At 45.6% G+C, this 24,538-nt stretch overlaps 1 protein-coding gene across 1 annotated transcript in view; it reads left to right on the forward strand.

Annotated features, from left to right (window-relative positions):
- The window catches only part of LOC138246964 (lymphocyte cytosolic protein 2-like), a 98,856-nt gene that overhangs the window by 35,779 nt on the left and 38,539 nt on the right, over positions 1-24,538 (forward strand). The window contains exons 4-5 of the mRNA XM_069201713.1: positions 21,077-21,114; positions 23,538-23,623. Of these exons, the coding sequence (XP_069057814.1) occupies positions 21,077-21,114; positions 23,538-23,623 (124 nt within the window). The remainder of the gene's footprint in view (positions 1-21,076; positions 21,115-23,537; positions 23,624-24,538) is intronic.

Genomic DNA, 24,538 nt, shown 5'->3' on the forward strand with positions numbered 1-24,538 from the left:
GTAGAGGTAGTACCAATTTACTAGGGACTTACAAGTAAATTAAATATGCTAATTGGGTGTAAGCTAATTTCACCATGATTAAAGGAGAAAGCACAAGCACATTTGCACTGGTTAGCAGTGGTAAAGTGCACAGCGTCTTAAAGCCACCAAAAACAAAGTCAGCAAAAATAGGAATAAGGCAAAACAGTTTGGTGGAAGACCACTCTATAGCTGACAGGTCTACAGATGATGATCAAAAGGCTGATGTAAAAGTCTTATATAATCTGTGGATGTTACTGATGACTACCATAGCTGTAAGCATAACAGCCATGGAGCACACTACTTGTTACAAAGCAGGCATTTCACCGAGACCCAAAAAACTATCTTTCAAATGAAATGCTAAATATCTACTATAGCTACTGGCAGAAAAGACTACCAGGCAAACCTCAAAGTGCTAGGCACTGCAAAAAGCTCTTGCTACATCAAAGGGAGAGATTGAACAAAACACAGTATGTGCCATGACTATACATGCTCAAAATCATCCTTATTTAATCTGTAAAAATATTAATGTGGAGTAAAGATAAACTGTCAGTGTTAGGATCAACATGTCTACAGCAAAAATCACAGTAAACATAAATGCAAGCTCCAAACTGAGTTCATAAATAGGAATCATTCATTAGGAAATAAATGAAAAGAATATTTGTAAAAAAGAAAAATTAAGGAAAACGGCCTTTGAAGGGAAAAATCCATTAACCACATCTACCGAAAATTGGTTAAATATAAAACAGAAATGTCCTAAAAAACAATAAAAGACTTTCCTTGCAAACACTATATCAGGACTGACCATATATTCAATATTTAACACCAACAATAGTCTTATCAAGAATGGGCACCAACAGTTATGGCATCATCATTCTTCGGGTGTTCACAAGGAAAAGAATGCTTAGTTTGAAGATTGTTGTTTTAGTTGATTTGTGATGATTATCTGTTGGGATGATGGTAGACATTTTAACAGTGTGTTTGCTTTTACATTATCAGCGGGATAGCTGTCTAACGTCCAAAAGGATTCTTGCCCCTTTCCCCTTAGTTTAGTAGTTTGTCAGTGTTCATATGAACTTAACAAGGTGTGTAAAGACCAGACCTTGTCTGGCTTCAATACTTTTCAGGCTTCTTACTTACTGGTCAGTCCCCAAGCACATCGTAGACTCAGAGGATACCTTGCATGCCACTTTCATTTCTCATGTACACAACAGACCATTGGTAAAGCCCTATATATGAGCAAGCTTAGAACCATGACCAATACATTCTCAGACTTGGCTTTTCAAGGAGAGCAAAGCAGCATATGGGGTAACCACTGATTCTAGGTATAGTTTGGATATTATTTTTATTATTAGAAGAGTTCATACAAGCCATCAATTCATCATTTGAATATAAAGAAAATCCACTTCTTATCACAGATTACAACAGAGGAAAATAACTTTACAAATTCAGCTTTTGACCTATCACAGTACAATATAAAGAGATAGAAACAGATATTGCACATTATCCCTAATGTAAGAAGCAACCCAATATGATTTAACAAGGAGAAATAAAAGCAAATATTGTACCTGTCCCAAATATTAGCAGCAATCACCACTACCCTACCTATTGCAATCCACCCCATAGCATCCAGAATTTATTATGTGTGCCTGACCTTAGTGCGTAGCAACATTCAAGTCCCTTAAATGTTAATATTTCAGAACACCAATGTTGAAAGTTGAGGGTAACTTCCAACCACCAGTTTTGAAGAATTATAGCTCTTGCTATAAGAGTGATTAAAAGATTGTTTCATTTGCAGCGGTTTCATATTCGTACCGGATGAATGATCCAATACTGCTGTCTGTGTATCAATTAAAAAAATAATCTTTAATGTATGTGAGCAGTATTCCTGTAAATCAGCCCAGAACTGCATTATTTTTTGCCGGTTCCAAATGATATGTGTCCAGTTGCCCTTATCCTCCATCAAGCATCTGAAACAACTAGCTGATGTCTGGGAGTTAATTTTATTCATGAAGACCAGTGTTCTGTAGGGCAGTCATTTCGCATAGCACTGCATGTCGAGAAAATTAGACCCCTTTAATAAGGAGAAGTTAAACAAATTGATCTCAGTAGACTACCATTTCTCGCAAGCTTTCCTAAATATGTCAACCCAGTTGTATTGCTTAAAAGTGGCTACTCAATATATAATAGAACTATGGCCCTCATTACAACCCTGGCGGTCGGTGATAAAGCGGCGGTAATACCGCTAACAGGCCGGCGATCCAAAAAATGGAATTACGAACATGGCGGAAACCGCCAACACAGACAGCCACTTTACCACTCCGACCGCCACAGTGGTAGCAACAAACACCGCAGCAGTAACCGTCAACAGACAGGAGGAAGTCAATGTACTGCCCATACTATTACAAGGCACCAATCCGCCAGCTTTACCCAGGCAGTACCAATGCCATCAAAAGCACGGTGGAAACAGTCTTTGGAAGGGAAACCACTCACCTCTCGACACTCAACGAAGAACCAAGACGCTATGGAGCCTGAACTACAGGTCTTACCAATTTTGGTGTATCTTCTCATCTACCAGAAGTACAAATGGTGGCGGCGACGACCACGGTGAGTACTGCACCTAGCACACAGGGGAGAGGAGGAGGGAAAAGAGAGTGACACACACATGCAAGACGCAATACCCCGACACCCCATCCACAACAACACAAACATATCCAATAACATCACGGATACACCCCGTCACCCCCTGGAAGAATGCAAGGACCAAACAAAATGAGTTTAACTAGTGTAATCTTCGAACAATCAGATAGCCCAAGAGAAATATTTACAGCAAGTACACAAGTACGTGCACTGTCCCATGAAATGTCCGTGGACCAGGGGTCCCAAAAAGCATGGGCGAAGCCCACACATGACACCTGCCTCAAAACAGAGAGAACACTTAAGGAGCATCAGGTTGAAAAAAAAAAAAAAACAGGCACCTCAGGGGGAAGGGACGGGGGCACCTCAGCCGGATGATGGTACGACGCCACTGCTCCTCGAGGGGGCTCCATGCCCTCTGTTTGGTCCTGGGGAGTCCAAAGCCACAGTATGTCAAGTCTCTCCAGTGGGTGGTTTGCCCACTGTTTGGTCCTGGGGGGTGCAAAGCCACAGTCACTCAAGTCTGTCAAGTGAGTGGTTTGCCCACTGTTTGGTCCTGGGGAGTGCAAAGCCACTGTCTCTCAAGAGGGTGGTTTGCCCACTGTTTGGTCCTGGGGAGTGCAAAGCCACAGTGTCTCAAGTGGGTGACATGTTCCACTGGTTCTGGAGGGGGCTTTGTGCCCAGAGTGCTTCATCCTGCCAAGGACTGTGTTAGTGGATGCTTTTCTCCACTGGTTCTGGAGGGGGCTTTGTGCCCAGAGTGCTTCATCCTGCCAAGGACTGTGTTAGTGGATGCTTTTCTCCACTGGTTCTGGAGGGGGCTTTGTGCGCAGAGTGCTTCATCCTGCCAAGGACTGGGTTAGTGGATGCTTTTCTCCACAGGTTCTGGAAGGGGCTTTGTGCCGAGAGTGCTTCATCCTGCCAAGGACTGTGTTAGTGGATGCTTTTCTCCACTGGTTTTGGGGGGGGGGGCTTTATGCCCATTGATGCTGCTCCTGGGGTGTGGCATGTTGACTTCGTCTCACCCATGTGTCACAGCCACGTGATGGACCCGGAACAGGTAGCATGATACTCCATGAAGGCAGACCCACACTCCATCCTGCGGCGACTTAGGCTGCCAATTACTGGTTCGTGTCAGTGCTGGACGTGGTGTCTCAAGTGGGGTGTCCAGGGTCCAGGACGTCACCTGCAGACTCTGATGGCTGCACACTGGGGATGGCGCTGGCGTTCGACAGAGTGGCATCGGCTGTACACGTGGTGATGCTGATGTGGTGCAGGCGTGGTGGCTGTGGCGGAGATGCTGCCAGTGCAGGCCGTGGTGCAAGTGACTGTTGGAGTGGATGGAGACACCATATCATCTCCGAAAGCCTCAGGTGGCTGATCCTTTGGAAGGATGCTGCAGACTGACGTTGTGGCAGCGGCGGTGCAGGTGGCGGTGCAGGTGGCGGTCGGAGCGGCGGTAGTGACTGGGGTGCATGCGGTTGCCATCCCTGATGATCTGGTGGTCACCACCCCCTCACCAGGTGACATCGTGCCCAGAGGTGATGTGCTCTTTGGCTTGTGGCCCTTCCCCATCTTGACAGCCGCTGCATGGACCTTGGCACTATCCACTCTGTGTTTGTGCGAGGCCTTGCTGGGTGGGTGGTGTGCCTGTCCCCTGCTTGAAGCCGTCCCTTTTTGAACTTTGCAGGTGGTGGAATAGGGTGGTCCTTCTTTTCTGTCAGTGGCACACTGGCAGCTCTGATGGGTGCCCCCTTTGACCGTACTGGAGTAGCAGGGACCACAGCGGATGCAGATTTGGTGGCTGAGGTGCTGGGCTGGGATCTAGACATCCTGGCCCTAGGAGAAGCAAGAGGGAGAGGTGTAGGGAAGAGCTCCAGGTTAGCTAGGTAAATTTGTTTGGAGACACTGGGACGGGAAGATAGAGGGGGGTTTGGGAGTGGAGGAAGAGGTAGTGGTTGTAGGATGTGTACGTCTGCTGAGTTTGGGTGAAGGTGCATGGATTGGAGGCTGTTGGGAGGTGGATGGCTGTTGAGTGTGTGTGCCGGCGTTTGTGTACTTTGGGAGGAGGGCTCACAGACACACTGGGAGAGGACACAGGGGACATGTGGTGATTGCACATGAGCGGTGTGTAGTGATGGGCGTGCTGGTGATGGAGGTAGTGGCTGAGGATGTAGTGCCTGCAGGTGTGAGTGGAGACGAGACAGGGAGATGGGTGGAGAATGTGGAGGAGGGGGACACAGTGGAGGCAGTGGATGTTGGTGTGTCTGCATGGGTATGGTGCCTGTGTGAGTGCCTGTGGGATGTGTGGTGCTTATGTTTGCCTGATCCACTTTTGTGTGTTGATATGTGTGCATGCTGGTCTGATGGTTTGCTTGGGATAGGGTGAGGTACAGGGGATTGGGTCTGGATAGTGGATGTTGGAGGGGGGAGGCTGGTCACAGGGACAATGGCTGCCATCAGTGCTGAGGCCAGAGCCTGAAATGCTCTCTGTTGGGCCGCCATGCCAGAATGAATACCCTCCAGGTATGCATTTGTTTGCTGCAAATGCCTCTCAACACCCTGGATGGCATTCAAAATGGTTGACTGCCCAACAGTGAGGGATCTCAGGAGGTCAATAGCCTCCTCACTGAGGGCAGGAGGGCTGACTGGGGCAGGGCCTGAGGTGCCTGGGGCGAAGGAGATGCCCACCCTCCTGAGTGAGCGGGCACAGGAAACACGCTGAGGGGCTGCTGGGAGGGCGGTGCTGGTGGGGGGGTGGTGGCTGTAGCTGTCGTTGCGGTGGGCACAGAGATGCCCACCACTGCAAGGGAGCTCCCATCAGAGGAGGAGTCGCTGTCACTGGTGTCCCCTCCTGTCCTCGTCGTGGAGCTCCCCTCACCCTCCGTCCCACTGGTGCCCTCACCGTTGGTGGATTCACACTCCTGGGCCATGTGGGATGCAACTCCCTCCGTCTCCGGTGCCTCTGCTCCTCTGCCAGATGATGCTAATGCACACAAGGACAGGGTGACAAAACAAGAAGGGGGGGAAAGACAGAGGAGACACATGGTCAATGCCAGCAACAACGCTACTGTTAGCGGATACAACACACAGGGAGCAGTCCTATGCACTAGGCCATGCACTAGCAGTTAGTGGGAAAATTACCTGCCCATGGGGGAATATGCCTAACACAATTTGCTGCACACCTGGAACCCACAGGGGGCTGACTAGTTGTAGATGCCCACTACCACTATTGGGGTTGGAGTGCCTCAGAGCCTGCCTAACAAGGGACCTACCCTACCATGTTCGCCCTGTCCTAGGGGAACACAGAGCCCACATGCCCCACCCAGACACCTCGTAAAGCGCGCAGAGTCAGCTGAATGAGACTGTATTCACCCCCTTGTGGCTGCTGTGATGCCCTCAAGCGCCCATCCAACTCCGAATATGCCACCAACAGGATCCGGAACATCGGGGAGGTCATGGGGCGATGGGCACCCCTTCCACGTTGGGAGGCCAGCCCCAGCTGGGCTTCCGCCGTCTTCTTGCTCCAGCGGCGCAGGTCCTCCCATCTCTTGCGGCAGTGGGGGCTCCATCTATGATAGACCCCCAGGGTCCTCACTTCCTTGGCGATGGCATGCCAAATACCCTTCTTCTGGTGGGCGCTGACCTAGAGGAAAGGTACAGGATGAAAGGAAATTATTCTCCTGTCCGGTTCATCATACTCATTGCCCACCAGTTCCCACCCATGCCCTGACACACATAAAAGCAGCACCCTCACATGCAGGCCTCAGCCCCCACCCCCACATGTATCTTCCATCCACACCACTCCATACATTCATGGCCCACACATCATGCTCACAGTGTACTCACCTGTTTGTCTGGAGGACTGTAGACTAGCGTGTATTGGGGAGGACCCCATCCACCAGTCTCTTCAACTCCTCGGAAGTGAAGGCAGGGGCCCTTTCCCCAGACACTCGAGCCATTGTCACCTCCAGACTGAGGAAACAGTAGCACATGCAATGTAGGCTCTCTCCTGTTGAAAGTCAGGTATCAAGTGAGTGAACAGATAGAAAATGGCGGTCACGTCTGCGGCACCGCCGGCGTATATCGTCATTGGCTCCTGGAACCCATAGGGCCCAATGATAACCAATGCTGAATTGAGCGGCGATCTTCGACTGCTTACCGCGACGCTGCACAGCACTAGTGCAGTTACCTCATTTCCCCTTGTCTTTCCTTACAGGTCAGGCAGCCACCATTTCAGGGTGGCACATGGCATGGCACCTAACTGCGTCACAGCACATTTGGGCAGAAATACGAACAGACCATGCCACACACAGATCTACTCCCAATACAGCAAAAACACTTGTGCTGCCCATGTGGTACATGACCATCTGCTCACCATTCTTCTCCATAGGGCACATCCGCTGGGGCAGATGATGAGATGGCATCATCCTCCGGTGTACAGACCCCTGGTGGACCTGTCGACAATGGAAGACAGACACATCATTATCACCTACAGACTTGATCGTGCCACAATCCAAGAACTGTGTGCCCAATTGGAGCCTGACCTGATGTCAGCTATCCGCCATCCCACAGGAATACCCCCTCTAGTGCAGGTCCTGTCAGTGCTCTATTTCCTGGCAAGTGGCTCCTATCAAACTACAATGGCCATGGCATCAAGGATGTCTCAGCCAATGTTCGCAAACGTGTTGACCAGAGTGTTGTCTGCCCTGCTGAAACACATGTGCAGCTACATTGTATTCCACCAGGTGGAGGATTTGCCCACAGTGAAAACTGACTTCTATGCCCTGGGACATATCCCCAACATCATTGATGCCATTGATGGTACACATGTGGCATTTGTCCCCCCCCCGCAGAAATTAAGAGGTGTACAGAAATCGAAAAAGCTACCATTCTATGAATGTGCAGATGGTGTGTTTGGCGGACCAGTACATCTCCCATGTGAATGCCAAGTTGCCTGGCTCAGTGCATGACGCTTATATTTTGAGAAATAGCAGCATCCCTTATGTGATGGGCCAACTCCAGGGACACTGTGTGTGGCTAATAGGTGAGCCCAAGGTCCCCACACAGTATGAGTAGGTGTCTGGGTATGGGGTATTCCCTAAGGGTTAGTGTGTGTCTAACAGATTTCTCTCGACATTTGCAGGTGACTCTGGTTACCCCAGCCTCTCATGGCTACTAACCTCAGTGAGGAATTCCAGGACAAGGGCAGAGGAACGCTACAATGAGGCACATGGGCAAACTAGGTGTATTATTGAGTGGACTTTCGCCCTCCTGAAGGCCAGATTCCGGTGCCTCCATCTAACAGGTGGCTCCCTATACTACTCACAGAAGAAGGTGTGCCAGATAATCGTGGCATGCTGCATGTTGCACAACCTGGCTTTGCGACGCCAGGTGCCTTTTCTGCAGGAGGATAGGCCTGATGATGGTATTGTGGCAGCTGTGGAGCCTGTGGACAGTGAGGAAGAGGAGGCAGAGGAAGAAGATATTGACTACTGAAACAACATCATCATGCAGTACTTCCAATGACACACAGGTAAGAGACTGGCACTACTCATCTCATATCTGACTACGGTAGGACATTGTATAAGTCAGCCTCTTAACCTCTGTGTATGGACCCTGACAGTTCACTTTGGCTTTCCATTTCAAAGATCTGGGTAACTCATTCTGCCTTCTGCTATGTTTACTGCTGCCCAACAACTGTCATACATTGGTATGTGAAAATGAACATTTACATTGATATTTGTTGAATAAGTTGTAATTATACATTTGTGAAAGTACAGACTGACTGAGATTGTTTTGTGATTCAAGGGTGTTTATTTATGGGCTAATGTGTATAGGGGTATGTGGAAGGGGCTGGGGTGATGGTGGAGGAATGTCCAGGATAGAGTCCAGTCTCTTGGTATCACAGGTGCATTGTCCAAGGGGGCATAGGATGTGGAGCAATGGCAGTTCAAGGTGGACAGGGTGACATAGTGGGACAGAAGGGTGACAATCAGGATAGTCTTATTTCCTGGCGGGGGTCTTGGCAATGTTCTCTGACTTCTGCCTGGATCGCAGGGCCCATTTGCGGGCTGGTTCTCCTTTTGCAGGGAGGGTGCTGGTGTCCTGTTGGTCCTGTGACGGGACCTCCTGTCCACTAGCGCTGGTGGATGTGGAAGGCTGTTCATCGTTTGGGATGGTGTCAGGGGCCCGGTGGCATGCCACTGTCTCCCTCATGGTGTTGGCCATGTTTGCCAGCACCCCTGCAATGGTGACCAGGGTGGTGTTAATGGACTTCAAGTCCTCCCTGATCCCCAGGTACTGTCTCTCCTGCAGCCGCTGGGTCTCCTGAAACTTGGTCAGTACCGTCCCCATAGTCTCCTGGGAATGGTGGTATGCTCCCATTAGAGAGTGGGTTCCCTGGGCCTGTCCTCCCCCGTCGCACAGCAGTCCTCCCAGCTCCCCTGTTATCCTGTGCCTCTGTCCCCTGAACTGTGTGCCCACTGCCACTGACCCCAAGTCCCTGATTGTCCTGGGTTTGTGGGGTTGCTTGGGGCCCCAGTAGTGGTAGACACACTGCTGACTGATGTGTCCTGGGGACAGTGACATGGGCCCGCTGGGTGGGTGCTGTGCTGTTGTGTCCTGAGGGGGGAGGTTCTGTGGTGGTTTGGGACTGTTGCAGGGTAACCAACTGTCCAGAGGTCCCAGATGGGCTGGGTGGGTCATCTTGATCCAGGCGTGCAGAGCTGCTGTCGTCACTGTGGGCCTCTTCTGCGGGGGGACTGGATATGGCTGGCACCTCCTGTCCGGTGGCGTTGTGTAGGTGGCATGTTGGGGTGGAAATGCATTGTTATTGTATCTGTGAGTGTCATCTTGTGCAATGGGTGTGTTTCCCTCTACTACTACTGTGCTTGCAATATCGCCTTGTCCCTTGTGTGAGTGTTGATTGTGTGCCCTGGGTGAGTCTCTCCCTTGGACATGCTTTGGTGATGGGTGTCCATGTAGGTCTGTGATGTGTGTTCATGCATTGGTGTAACATGCAGGGCTTGGTATTGGGATGTGTGGGTTGTAATAGTGGGGTATATGTGAGGTGGTGGAGTGATGGGTGTGAGGGTCGGGGTAGGAGTTAGTGACAGCATACAGGTAGGGTGGGGATAAAGTAGTAAAGATTTGACTTACCAGAGTCCAGTCCTCTTGCTACTCCTGCGAGGCCCTCAGGATGCATGATTGCCAAGACTTGCTCCTCCCATGTTGTTAGTTGTGGAGGAGGAGGTGGGGTTCACCGCCAGTCCTCTGTACGGCTACCTAGTGTCTGGATACCACAGAACGTACCTTCCCCCGTAGGTCGTTCCACATCTTCCTGATGTTAACCCGTGTTCTTGGATGCTGTCCCACTGCGTTGACCCTGTCGACAATTCTCAGCCATAGCTCCATCTTCCTAGCAATGGATGTCTGCTGCACCTGTGATCCGAATAGCTGTGGCTCTACCCAGATGATTTCCTCCACCATGACCCTGAACTCCTCCTCTGAAAACCTGGGGTTTCTTTGGGGTGCCATGATGTGGTGTGAGTGATGTGTGAGGTGATGGTTGATGTGATCTGTGGGGTCATGTTTTGGGGTGTGTGGTGTTTTGTGCGTGGTTGGTGTATGAGTGATGGTGTTGTGTGCCTCTGGATGCTGGTGTGGTCTTTGCGTTTCTCTCTCTCTGCTTCTTCTAACTTTTTCATTCTAAGGGGTTGTGGGTAATGTGGGTGTGTGTTTTATGTTGGATTGGGTGTGTGGGTGTTGTGTGTGTGTATGTATATCAGGTGTGTGTATTTTGAATTGTCCAAAGTGGTTGTGTTTTGTAAATGTGTGTGTATTTTGAGCACGGCGGTGTGTACCGCCAATGATTTACTGCAGTTCAATGACTCCTGCATTGATTCGTGAGTCGTGATAGTGTGGGCGTATTCCTGTTGGCATAACGGTGTGGGTTTTGCTATCCCCAATTTATCACTGACCTTTGGTGTGGCAGACTTGTATGGGTGACTGTATTGTGGAGGATTTCTAAGTGTGGGTCATAATACCCATAGTGGATTTCTACCCCGGACACTGTATGTTGGCGGTCTTTACCGCCAGGGTTGTAATGAGGGCCTATGTGTTTTAGTCTCAATCAAATCTTCGACTAAATCTAAAGTTGCAGTTATTCTTATAGGATCTAATTCTGTTAGTAAGTGTTTTATGCAAGTAAACTACCATTGAATCGATATTTTGGAGTGTCTAATGGTAGGTTGCACTTCAGTCCAATCCCTCCAGGTGTTAAAAATTAAAATAATGTGCATTGTTGCAGTAGCCATTACTCTCCCATCTGAAGGCATTTTTTGATCTACTAAATTAAAGTAACCAATAAAATATCCATTAAACAAGTCACACCACTAATGGCATAATGTTTAAACATTTGCTCCTTTTGGTTTAGGAACCTTTATAGGATCCTATATCTGACCTTTTTGGGTGATTTAGTAAGGTGTAGGAAGTTATCTATCTTGTACTCCAGTAAAATTAGATAAAAATAATATCCATCCGTTTTAAAGCTTCTTCGGACTTAAAAAAAATAAAAAAAACTGTTAAAAAAAGTGTGCAACATTCGCAACATAGCACTTTTTCAGGTCGGGAAGAGCAAGATCCCAATCTTTCACTGGCCTAATGCCAAACTTAGGCCCTCATTACAACTCTGGCGGTTGGCGGAGAAATGGCGGTCTTACCGCCAACAGGCTGGCAGTAAAAATGTTGGAATTATGACCATGGCGGTTACTGCCATGGTCATCTGCCACTTCTCCGATCAGACCGCCAGTGCGGAGACGACCGCTGGGCTGGAGACTTGGGTTTCCAGCCCGGCGGTCATCACAATACTTCCGGCGTTATCATGACCCGGCTGACCGCCATGGATTTCATGGGGTTAGGAACCGCCTGAAATCCATGGCGGTGAGCACTATCAGTGCCAGGGAATTCCTTCCCTGGCACTGATAGGGGTCTTCCCCACTCCCACCGAGTCCTTACCCGACACCCCCACCCCCCTGCCACCCTCAAAGGTGGCAGGAACTCCCTCCCCACCCCTATCCCCAACATTACATTACAGATTCACACCCAACATGCACACAGGCACCACCAACACACATACCCGCGCACACACCAACAAACATGCCAACAGCCACACACACAGTCATACACACACACCCACATTCAGAAATACATGCACACATCCATACAGACATATATATAGACAGACATGAACAGATTTCCAAACACACAACACCCCCGCATTCATACACGCACTCACACACCCCGTCTACATACACACACACACACACACACCTCCATGCAGGCACACAACACACAACACCCCCCCACCCCCTCCCCTAACGGAAGATCAACTTACCTGGTCCGTTGATCCTCCGGAAGGGGACGGGATCCATGGGGGCTGCTCCGCCGCCAGCACCCCGTCAACAGAACACCGCCACGCCGAATCACAGAATGTGATTCGGTGGGCAGTATTCTGTTGACGTGGCGGTGGAGGTGGAGCAACCTCCACTTCCTTGCCGACCGCCAGTATGGCTGCTGGCGGCTCTCTGTCCGGAAAAGGACGGAGGGCTGCCAGCAGTCATAATGCGCCGAGCGGAAAACGACCTGCACTGGCTGTCTTCAGCACGGCGGCCCCTCAGCGGTCTTGTAAAAAGACTCCCGAGGTTGTAATGACCCCCTTAGTGTTTTATTAGATAAAAAAAGTGGAGAACATTTCCTTTATCTCTTAAAAATTTCATCTGACGGGCACAGGGGATCTCAGCAAATGAAAAATTGCACAAAGGTAAAACTGGCATACAAATCAGTGCAATGAGTATAATAATTAAAATGTATAAATTAGCCTGTCTCAAAAAAAGTGCCCTAATCTTGCTAATCAAAGGGGAATAGTTCAATGTAAATAGATCATTCAAACCCTCTGCTGTGTAGATTCCTAAATAATGCTTAGGTTTAGAGTTGACAAGGGGGTGAAATTCTGAAGCTGAAGGCCCTCATTACGACTTTGGCGGTCTTGAAAAAAGACCGCCGAAGCCACGGGCGCCACAATACCGCCAGTTCTGGTGGTATTGGTGGCACCCTATTTTGACATTTCCGCTGGGCCAGCCGAAAAGTCACTTCAACATTGAAGCTGGCTCATAATAGAGCCGGTGGCAATGTTGATGTGCAGCGGGTGCAGCAGCACCCATTGCGCATTTCACTGCCCGAAATTGTGAAATGTGCAATAGGGCTGTGCCTGGGGGCCCCTGCACTGCCCATGTCAAGTGCATGGGCAGTGCAGGGGCCCCCAGGGGCACCCTGATGCCCCCTTACCACCTGCCTTTCCATGGCAGTGTTTACCACCGTGGACAGGCTGGTGGTTGGGGACTCATAATCCCCAGGGCAGTGCAGCTTGCAGCACTGCCCTGGGGATTATGACCGCCTGGCGGAAGCCTGGCAGTATAGTGGAGGGGCCGGAGGTATGGCCGTGGCTAATGCGCCACGGTCATAATACACTGCCACAACACCGCAGCCTGTTGGCGGTGTTACCGCCAGTGTTCCTCCGGCCGCCAGGGTCGTAATTACCCCAAAAGTGTCTAATGTGCAATGGCATAATAAGATCTCAGTTTATAACCTATTGACCTTATATCCACCAAATCCTTGAATGTCTTGAAACATACCAAAGACCCTCCTCTGATTCTCCAGACTGAGCTTTAAAAACAGAGCAATCTCATCAGTATACAATTTAATTTTAGTCATTCCTCTAGAGCTCTATGCTCTTATCTGCTCTTATGGTTATATCTAGGGGTTCTCTAAAGAGGGCAAAAAGTATAGGTGAAACAGTACAGACATGTCTTGTTCCCCTACTAACCTAGCAGGAGTCAGTATTGATGGAATTTTTAATCAATAGCGCTTTGGCACCTTTATACATTATATATATAATTTGTAAAATACCAGAAGGAAATTCTTCAAGAATAATAAAAAGGCTCTCCCAGCAGACCAAGTTGGATGCCTTCTCAGCATCTAGCAACAGTACTTGGGCACAAACGAGCTGTTGTTTAAATTAATCTAGAGCTTTGACCAGGAAGTTTGCATTGGAAAACAATTGTCTATCCGAAACAAATCTACATTGATCTAGATAGACAATATATGGGTGATATCTACTGTTTGCTTCACACTACACCGGCTCATAATGTTTTCAAAATTTACCCTGGATTTGTTTGGGGTCCCGAATCCGGGTCTTTGTTGCTACCTCATGATCTTATTCTGAGCCTGTCACTTGTGAGCCTGCAGGCTAAAAACATTCCAATTGTACTAACTTTCTGCATATCTCCTTTGGAGATATGCATTATTAGGAATATACCCTTGCTCATAATAATAATCCTGCATTAGCTGTTTTGCTTTCCTGAGCTCCAGTTTGTTTGTATGAGATCTAATTCTTAAAATATTTTCACTGACCTGATGTAGAGTAGATTCTTATCATGCCCTCTGCTCTGAGAGGCACCTTTTTCCCATAATACCCCCGGAGGTTATGCAAGCATGAATGGTCGCTTTAAAAGACTCCCATATGTTTTCAACGCTCGCTGATTTAGTGTTAATTTTGAAATAGTTTAAAATCTTGTTTTGAATCCCTGAACACCAAGCTTTATCCTTTAATGTCACTCTACTAAAGGTCCATCTCCCGATTGGCCTATCTATTTTAATCCCTGTCACTTCCATCTAGACTAGAAAGTGATCTGAAAACCTGTTTGAGCCATCACTGTAACTATTTAAGCTCAGATCAGATGAGGAGAGAAAATAGTCTAATATTGCTGCCGATGTATAGCTTTCCGAGACTCAAGAATACTCATGCCTAGCTGGGTATTTTTGTTGCCATAGATCAACAAGATTTAAGATCTTCATATATTCAGACATAGTTCTAGCCATTCGTGACTAGTTCTGTTTAAAATTATTTGATGAAGAGTAAAGTTTTGGATTTAAAATACAGTTTAAATCCCCACCCAGAATCAGTTCCCCGGGATAGCTGAAAGTGCCTGACAAAGTTCTACCAACAGGGCTCGGTTTTCTAAAATTGGAGCGTAAATTGTAGCAACAGTTATTATAACATTGTTAATTAATCCACTGACCAGGCCCTACCTCCCTTCGTTGTCTGTTTGGGAAGAGCTGATATGATATTGAAGCTGTCCATTGATATAGATTGCGACTCTTCACTTGAGATACATTCATATCTCGACCACTGCTTAAACATTGTTTTATTCTGCTCACTCTTTTACCAAAAATGCTTTTTCTAAATTAGCACAATATCAGGGAACTATCCTTTAAGCCAATCCCCAATTGCTTTGGACTGGCGTTATTATTCAGGACATTGGCATTAAACAAAAATTTTCAAGTGGTCATAGAGTGGTTTATTCTCTGCTGAGTTAAAAATTGCGCATCAGGAAAACACGATACTGCGACAGGGTTAGATCTTGGATAGCTAGATGAATACAAGGGGCGGGAAAGTCAGAATGTAGTCTCAAGATTCTGCATTTCTCCTTAGGCAAGCCAATGTAGTAAATAACCTTAGTACAAACAGATACTACTGACAACTTCTGTCTTGAAACATAACCATTAATGCAATTTAGGTTTACACAACCCAGCCAGCTACTTTCGTCAAATGTCAAGACGACACTCTGACCTGCCTGGCCCTTGTATTCAGCTAGTCTTCTTTCCTTTATTCTATATGCATCCCTAAAACACTTAACCCTTCATTTTGATTTCACCGTGGCTAACAGCCATCCACTGTATCATGACCACAGCCAGTTTTCTGCCACAAGAAGGGTGGAAATCTGGCTGTGGCCATGCCGGTGGATGGTGGTGCTGCCACCAGTAGCGCTACACCAGTAGACCACCAACACCCATATGATGACCAATAAAACGGCCTGGCAGTGTTCTGCTGGTGGGTAAATCGGGTCTCTGACAGGAGAGGGGGGTGGGTGATGTGAATATTTGTGTGTGCGTGGATGCAAGTGTGTGTTGCGTGTTGGATGCGTGTGTGCATGTATGGAGGTGTGAGTGCGTTTCTGATGTGTTATGTGAATGTGTGACTGCGTGTATGTTTGAAAGTGTGTGCGGATGTGTGTGTGCATGGACGTATGCCTGCGTGGAAGAATGTGGGAATGGGTGTGTGTATGCGTGTGTGAGTGTGTGAAGGGGAGTCGTGAATGTATGGGAGGGTGTGGGGGCTTTGGAGAGGTGGGGGGTGGGGTATCTGGAAAGGAAGGGGTGGAGACTCCTATCAGTGACAGGGAAGTAGTTCCCTGTCACTGATGCGGCCTACTGCCTTGATTTTTGTGGCATTACGGATGGCACGGAAACCATTGCGGTAGGTGGGGTCATGATCCCGCAGGTGTAACAGTGACGGCCGCCGGGCTGGAGAAGGATATCTCCAGCCCAGCGGCTGTTACCGACGTGGCGGTCAGAGTGGTACATTGGCGGGTTGGCTTCAGCCAATGTCATAATATGGCAGTACGTACCGCCAGCCTGTTGGTGGTACTTACTGCCATATTAACGCCGACCGCCGGGGTCGTAATGACCCCCTTAATTTTGAAAGTGCACTGTGCTGCCTTTCCCCTTCTTTTCTTAGAATATTTCTGAAACATCTCATCAATTGCACCAAGGCGAAATACCCCTTCTTCGAAGAACATAAAGTGCTGTGTAAAAAAGTGCTGTGCATAAATGATCACACATCTATATGCATAGGTTTCACAACCTCTCACCAACTTATTGCACTGCTCCATGTTTAAAGTGCTTAAGTGCATGTTGCTCTATCAACCATGCTCTACCGAAATTAGTGTGTGTTACTATGCCAAGCTCCCTCTACTACTCACCCACTCATTGCACCATCCCCCGTTTGTGAAAGGGCTTGCATGCTTCTATTTCTTTTAATTATTGGTCTTTTCCATTTTTCGTAGTATGAACTCTTCCTTTTTGTAACTGCAGTGACCCACCAACCCCAGACTCTAAGGGTCCACCCTACCCTTTGGAGGTCCCTTCCAGAATTAACCTCAAGCCTCCAGTGGAGAGGACAGCCCGTTGGGCCCCCAACAACCGCCGTCACTTACTGGTATCTTGTGTTTGTCCCGAGGTAGCACCCACCCATTTGCTCTCAGCTGAGAGGTGCACCTCCACTCTGCACCCTGAACATATTCTGCTGTGCAACTGGTGTATTGATTCTTAAGCTTTGTACCCTTTGTGGGAGGCATCAGCTGGGTTAAGAACAGTTACCAACATTTTACATGCCTCGACAGCATCTGAAAATATATGACACTGTATTTTATGTAACATTTTCAAGTTTCATTGGTGAAATATCAACACTTGAGCGCCCCAGATCTAAACTGACTCATAATTACCAAGAACTCTTTTCTCCCTCCAGCCACTGTCATTGACATATCTGAAAATATGCTGAGTTTCACCTTCTCTGCTAAAGAGAATTCTTTATGTTTAATAGCAGCAGCCAGGACCTGCTCTTTAACCCCAAAATCATTAAAAATCACTTAAATGGTTTGCCGAAATTTCATGCTGGAGTTATGCTCAGCCAGGGCTTGATGTGCCCTCATTGTTGTCAGATCCTTATCAAAGCCAGGCAGAATGTTTGTTCCACTAGCAGTATTGAGTCAGAGTAGCCGCCGGATGTCTCCTCACCCTTGGAAACCCTCAGGAAGCATAAGTTGGAATGCCTGCTATGTTTTTCTAGATCTTCTATCTTCATTGACACCTAGCGGATTTCTTTTCTGAGCTGTTGTTAAGTCTGCTTCCCTCGCTCATATTTCATTTTCCAACATAGAAATTCATTTTTCTCCTTCCAGAGTCTCCCAGGGCGGTGGGTCAAGGCCTTTTCAGTTTTCATGAGTCGCTGGCCGAGTGCAGCAATTTCCTCCCTCTGTACCTGCTTTAGCTCTCTTATCTTGTTGGGGGTGATTTCTAGTATATTTGTCATGGATTTAGACCCGCTGGGTTTATAGGCCTTTATCTGGGCAGCACTTGACCTGGTGCTTATTTCCGCTCTAGAACCCCCTCCCCAAACATCAGTGTTTTGTGTGCATTGGTAGCCTTCAGGTTAAGGCTCGGGCTCATTGGAGCAGAATGAGAGGCTTGATCCAGGACTTCTTCCCTACAAAATTGTTCATATATTTGCAAAGAGTCAGCTGTATGATTCTCCTCCAGCTGAGTATTTGCCCTTCACCAGGTCTTGATGGTTTTGAGAAGTTGGGATATTCTCTTATCCTCTCAGCCTTGTTTATTGCAGCCATATTTGTATCAGCATCCCTCTGAGAGTCCTGACTTTTACTCAGTTGTGGCTTCACCATTTAATTTCTCCTTCAATTTCTCGTTCAATTGGCCTTACTTCTACTTAGTACATGTTGCTTAACTGGCACTCTCTAGTCCCAGAGACTGACTATATACATTAAATTCACGCATAGGGACACAGCCCGAACTCCAGGTACCAAAAAATAGCCTTGTAAAGTAATAGAAGCCAAAGAAAAAGAGTGCAGTGATTGAGGGAGGTCAATATAATTACAGTGGGCAGTAGGACAGAGAGGAAGAAATATAAAGAGGAGAGCAAACAGTATATTACTCACGGGGTTGTTGTGTGTTGCAGCAGACCTGAGGGTGATGTCAGGCAAGTAGAGATTGTAGCGTCAGCCTCCACCTATTTCCACAGAACTTTTTGAGCTCTTGGGGAGCGGGTCCCACAGAAGCAGCTGTTACTGTTCCTGTCTGAGCTACTTGAGAGAAGCCTCGGAGTTAGGAGAAGGGTGTCAGACCACTCATCAGCTTTGCCTTCCTTCCTCAAATAGCCACTACTGGGAAATATATGCTTTATGCCATGTTGGTTAAATTCGGCAATGTTTCTCTCAAAGCTTAATGGTAGCTCAAAACACTGAGCGGTCCTAAGGCTTTCTCTAACGCGGCGTCCATGTAGCAGCACGTCATCCAAAAGCACTGTTCAGAGTGTGAGGTTTGGGAGAGGCTACCTATCAGCCAGGCCTACGGGCTGCATGCTGCCTCATCCGTATCAAGAAAAGATGGTCTAGCTCTTGTCAAGTTCACTTCAATAGGAATTTAGGCACAGGGGAGCTGAGGCTTCCTCCCCGGCCATCAGAAACCAGAAAAAGAAAGGTTAACAACATCCAGTATTTTTGTAAAGGTAATGAGCTCTAGCATCAAACTATGTAGCAAACCTTGGGGTTTGTTGGAGCATATTTGCTGTCCGAATTTGGTGAAATAAAAAGTTTCCCATAAAATAATCTATAACTACTTTCATAACAAAAAGAGGATAGTTACAGTTTGGCAAAAATTACACATGTGCCAAAAATTGTGGATGTATGGACTGCCCATTTCGGAGTCTATAGCCAGATATGTTGCGCATATGCCAAACTCTAAACATCCCCCAAATTGGCCTTAACTAATCACTTTGAGAGTTTTCTCAGACCATGAAAGTCATATTTCTAGTTTCATGCAATTCCAGACTGGGACAGGGATCCAATTTTAAGTAAAAAGCTCTCTGTCCCTTTGTTTACTGTGCCCATCCAATTTAAAGAGATCTTATTTGATGGGGGAAGAGTTAAGATATGAGCTCTTTTAATGGGCTCAATGCAACTATGGCTGGCATGTTCCGAGTATGGATACATTATTCCTTGTCTGCCTAATCAGTGTGGAATATGCATCCCTCTCAAAGACAAAAGATGAGAAGTAAAGTGGGCTTTCTCAAGAAAGCACATCAGGATCTGGCTCAAATTTACCACCTTCTTAGAGCGATAGGTAACTGTGAGTTTTATGGCCCATGGAGCAGGGAATTATGTGTGGTTTTATACATAGTAAATTCAGGTCCACACAGGTTTAAGCCATTCCATGGGTTTAACTCATAATTGGACAGTTCTGACTGGGTGTAATCGAACTGTACCAGTAATTATGGATGTGGCGTTTGCACCCCAGCAGTATCTTGTAGCTTGTAATTAGGGCCTCAATGTCTCGGTCTAGAAATGGGAATGCATCCTCAGACCATGGTTTCTTTTCTGTTTATTTGGATTATGGTTAGACAGGTTATACATTAATCTGTATGAAATAATTAAATTATAGTTTACGTATATGAATATACATTGTGAATTACATTTCCTAAATTAATTACAATTTCATAAATATTTTCTGAATAATTTAGGAACGTTTACAAATAATTTATATTATTTCTATTTTTAGCAAAAGCGTAGTGTGTTGTATATTGGCAGAGGGCCTCTCGCATTTTTAAGTATTTCGTCAAATCGAAAATATAATTTAAATTAAGAAATTAAGGAACAATTCTGAATTTATTAAGTTCTCCACAAATCACATATAAATGTTATATCTACTGAATTAGCAAATTGTACATTAGTTAACACGCCTTTTTTCTATGGATGTTAGGTGTCTGTATCAGTGGCAGGAAAGGCAGAGCTAGAGCTGGATAACCCGTTCACTTGAACAGTAACATACAGATTGACATTAACCGATGGCTCACATACTCTTGTAGCAATTACATTAGTGTACTTCCAGTGAAAATGATGCACTCATCAGTATGCATGACTAGGGATTTTCTACAATTATTGTTACCAATGTATTACCATCTTAACAGAGGAACGTGGATACTGAGGCCACGGACAGTTCGAAAACAAATATCATTCCTGGTGAAAAGATTCAATCCAGCCCCGCACATTAGAAAACAGCCCCAAGCGTGCAGCCCACTGGAAAAATGCTAGAGTGGCAGAATCTCCAATCCAGCCTTAGCTGAATCATTAATATACAAATCTTAATTCATTTCTGTGCAAAAAGCTTGGAAACTTTACAAACGTCAGATGCAATTCCTTGCAGGACCCCCGCTCCCCCAAACAGTTTCAAGTGCTCCTAAGTGCCGGTGTGGGTGCTGAAACAACATAACTGCAATGGGTTGCGATTTCCAATCAGCTCCTCATCATATTGATCAAATTGTTTTGTTTGTGCTACTCTGACCAATCTCCATTCTGTTGGATGGGGATAGTCGCCCTGCTTGTCTGTACAGACCTCCTTTCCTGGGAACCCATGTCTTATTTTCATATTTAGACCTGCATGAAGAAACTATGAGCCACTTTCCAGCAGTTATGCGCTTGAATGTTTGTCTGAGAAACTAGTCTTTTTTAGGACATGTGCTAGAACAGCCTTCCTAGGTTAACTAAATCTTTGCAGCCACACTCTCCTAATATTGCCATAGGTTTACAAACAGCACCTTCTCTTTATTCATAATATTCACATTCATATTATGCTAATGTTTTTGTTCCTATCAAGTTAAATATTCTTTTGCTTCTCCCTGCAATATGTTTGTATTATGTTAACATTTTCTGCCAATATTTCCTAACAGTTTCCATAGTGGGTCCCTTCCACCGCAGAGTCAACAAGGTATGTATTCATAATTGTAGTGTTTAAAATTTAGAGGCCTGGTTCATGGGTACTTGGTGATGGGGTAGTTGCAAAATCCGGTGGAGGAAATTCCACGGTTTTAATCCCTTCTAAGAAATTGGAGGATTTTACATTATCTTGATTTCTAAATTAGGCCTAACATACCAGAAATGTCAATTATATTGCATACTTCTATACAGTGGCTTGATGAAACTTGAGAAGGGCCCCCTGCAAACTGCCTGGAGGGGCCCCCTCCCCCTGGAGCCAGTTAGGGGTTTGCCATCCGTGCACAGTGTACTCTGCTGAGAGAACTGCCTGGAGCTCAGTGACCCCCAGCACCACAGGAGCTGTGAGGGCCTTTGTTATGCCACTGCTTGTAAGGTGTTATTTCTCTAGAGTAGATTTCAATTATATTATTAATTGAAAAATTGCTAGCTTAATCCTTGCAATTCTGATACTCTATGATATCATAAATATGCAACAGATAATGTAAATTATGGTTCAGTACTAAAATTTCTGGTTCCTGTGTCATGGTTTATCTTCTCATCAACAGACCCCTTTCTTAGCATCACAAATGGTCGATCACATTTTGCTTTAAACTAAATGACAATTGATGGTGTTGCTATGGAAAACCATAGCAGATAGTAGGTTGATCAGTTTCAACACTCAAGAGTTGTGAAGACAGCTTACATTGTTGTAATAGCTGTATCACATCTACATGCATGATCAGAATCCAAGGGTAGGATTATGTGTACCTTGTAGCTTTTGGGTGAAACTGGCTTTTTAGTGAAAATTGAAAAGATTCCAGCTGGAACTCATTGCCAACCATTCCAGCCTGACAAAGATAGTACCAAACCTGAAGGTCCATGCAGTGAAATGGAAGTGGATAAAACTAAGAAAGAAGCATTTCACGAAAGGAAGGAAAATGGACAATGCCATACAAAAGTAATATATCAATCAATTAAAGAACATATTTCATATTTTTTAAGAACCTTCTATTAAGGAACACACGAAAAAGGTTTCCTGCACACGCATTCAACACTAGAAGAACCTACTGCCATTATTTAGATAAAAATATAAACATTAGGAACCCACTACAAGACAACATAAATTAGGTGCAGAGATTCTGGGTGGACCAAATTAAAATTTCTAGCTTGCATCACTGTACTTTAATCCACCTAATATTAGCTACTCCGCCTGGAAAACTGAATATGGATCCCTATTCTGGACCTTTTCTGCTCCCATTTACTACCTTCTTTCATCAGGTAGTATATTAGAGCAGGAGGGTTGCTTCAGGTCATGGTGGAGTGCGGAGAACGCCCAGGACAAGAGTAGGCTCTTGACAAACTAGGATTATGCCATGGGATTAGCTGCGCATTTACCGTCAGCCTGATCCTCGCCCCACACTCAATCTTAAAGTGTGCATTTCAACCTAGCAAAATCTTTCACAGTGTTTCTGTTAATCGCAGGTGCAGGAACCCGTGGCACGTGTGATGAGGCAGTAGGATTTCCCCCACTTATAAGTGGGCCCCGGTAGTAAGCAGTCAGCAATTAGGAAAAGTCCCTATCTCATCCTCTCCTTCTAGATTCATGACAGACTATTCCATAAATTGACATACTTGGAAATGTAGGAAGTCTTCAAATCAGAAAATGTGATCAAATTGGCCAGTCTACCTGTTGCCATTGTGAAATAATTCTTTTTCAATAGGAAGGAGTTTTAAAGAATTACAAAAGAGAGTACGAATGTTGTTACCAGAAACTTTATTATTAAGAGCCCTGTTATAATAGTGGGTTTGAAGGTAACACCAAATATGCTGCTCCATTTTACAGTTCAAACGTACAGAGGCCAATCTAAATGAAGCCAAAAACGAAGGGCTATGCCATTTCCGTAGAATCCATTATTCACTTGTAACTCAAAATGAATTATTACGCCTAAATATAAGCAGAAAATTGTAATATCTCGATGACTTCCTAAAAAAGAACTTCGTTTATTACGTTCAGAGGAAGGGGAAAGTCGAAAAGGGATCCTTGTTCTCATCCTAACCGAAAGGAAACAATGAAGCCTGTCATCCTTGGTATCTGTAGCGCATCCCTTTAGGAAGCCAACAAAAAATGTTTGAAAAACACACCACATCTCTGTTTATAAGATAACAATTGTCATATTATTGGAGTTTATTATTTTTCTTTAAAAAAAATGTTAACCCGTATAACTTTTCCACACTCATTCCCATTCATTTATTAAATCCTAGGGGCTGTCTATTGATTTATCCTTTTTGCAATTTGCTAAATCTGCTTTTTATTAGGCACTTTATTAGCTATTATAGTTTGGTCCACTCCTAATAGAATGTGACTAATTTTTTCATATTTCCAAAAGTAAATCCTGATGATTATTTTAATGTGTTCCCCTCTTTTGAATTGCACAGGTGATGTCAACAGATCTTATTCTCAAGCAGAGGGCAAGAAAGTAGTGAGCAAATACGGGATACCAGACATTGAAAAACAAGTAGAGGTATTAATCTTTAAAAAAAATAAAAAAAAAATAATGATTGATTGCACTGCAACGTTTTCTCTTCAGTTATAGCCATTAAACAATTTGCACAATGATTAAGTCATGGTCTATAATGAAGTCTTTAGCCTGAATTCCTGAGGTGGAATTAATGCAATTACTTTATGTTTTTCGATCATATTATGGCTGCCAAGCACATTCTAGCCCAAGGGCTTCCTGGCGTTAAGGGCAGGACCAACTTACTTTAAGGCTAAAATAGCATCAGTGCCTAGAAGAATATTGCATCCTACATAGTAGGTGCTATTCATCCAGGGAGCAGCCTCTATTCAGTCATGTGGGCTCCTGTAGTCTGCTGACTCCAAGAATGTAGTTGAAGGAGGAGTGGCAATTTACGTTACAGAAACATTCTGATTTTGTTTGTAATATTTGGAGCCAACATTTGGTTTTTTGGATGTCTGTTTCATTGAGGGGAGGTGTTTTAATTTAATTAAATGCAACACAACACAAATAGCCATCACTTGCACTTGCTGAATGTGTTCTTGGGGTAAGAATTTCCCATAACTCCCTCCTGGCATTTAGCCTCCAAAATGTACACGAGGATGCATTTTGCACTAAGAAACAGCTCTAAATACAGTAGAACATGAATAGTAAGCATGAGAGGCCACACATGCTCATTAAACAAGTTCTCTCTGCAGTGTGTTTTCTTCCAAATTAATCTTAATTACGTGATGAGGAGTAATCATATAATTATTTGTAATTGCGTGTCAAAGAGTATCACAGAATTAGCAAAATTACTCAAATCAAAATTTCACCCAGGCCTAATTAAAAGGCCCAGCTCCACCCCCATTCAACTGTTCAAGACAAGAAGCTGGAGAAAACAATTTCCCATAGCACCACTAGAGGAAATACTTGTGACTT

Source organism: Pleurodeles waltl, chromosome 7 (genome assembly GCF_031143425.1).
Source record: "Pleurodeles waltl isolate 20211129_DDA chromosome 7, aPleWal1.hap1.20221129, whole genome shotgun sequence".
NCBI classification, from domain to species: Eukaryota; Metazoa; Chordata; class Amphibia; order Caudata; family Salamandridae; genus Pleurodeles; species Pleurodeles waltl.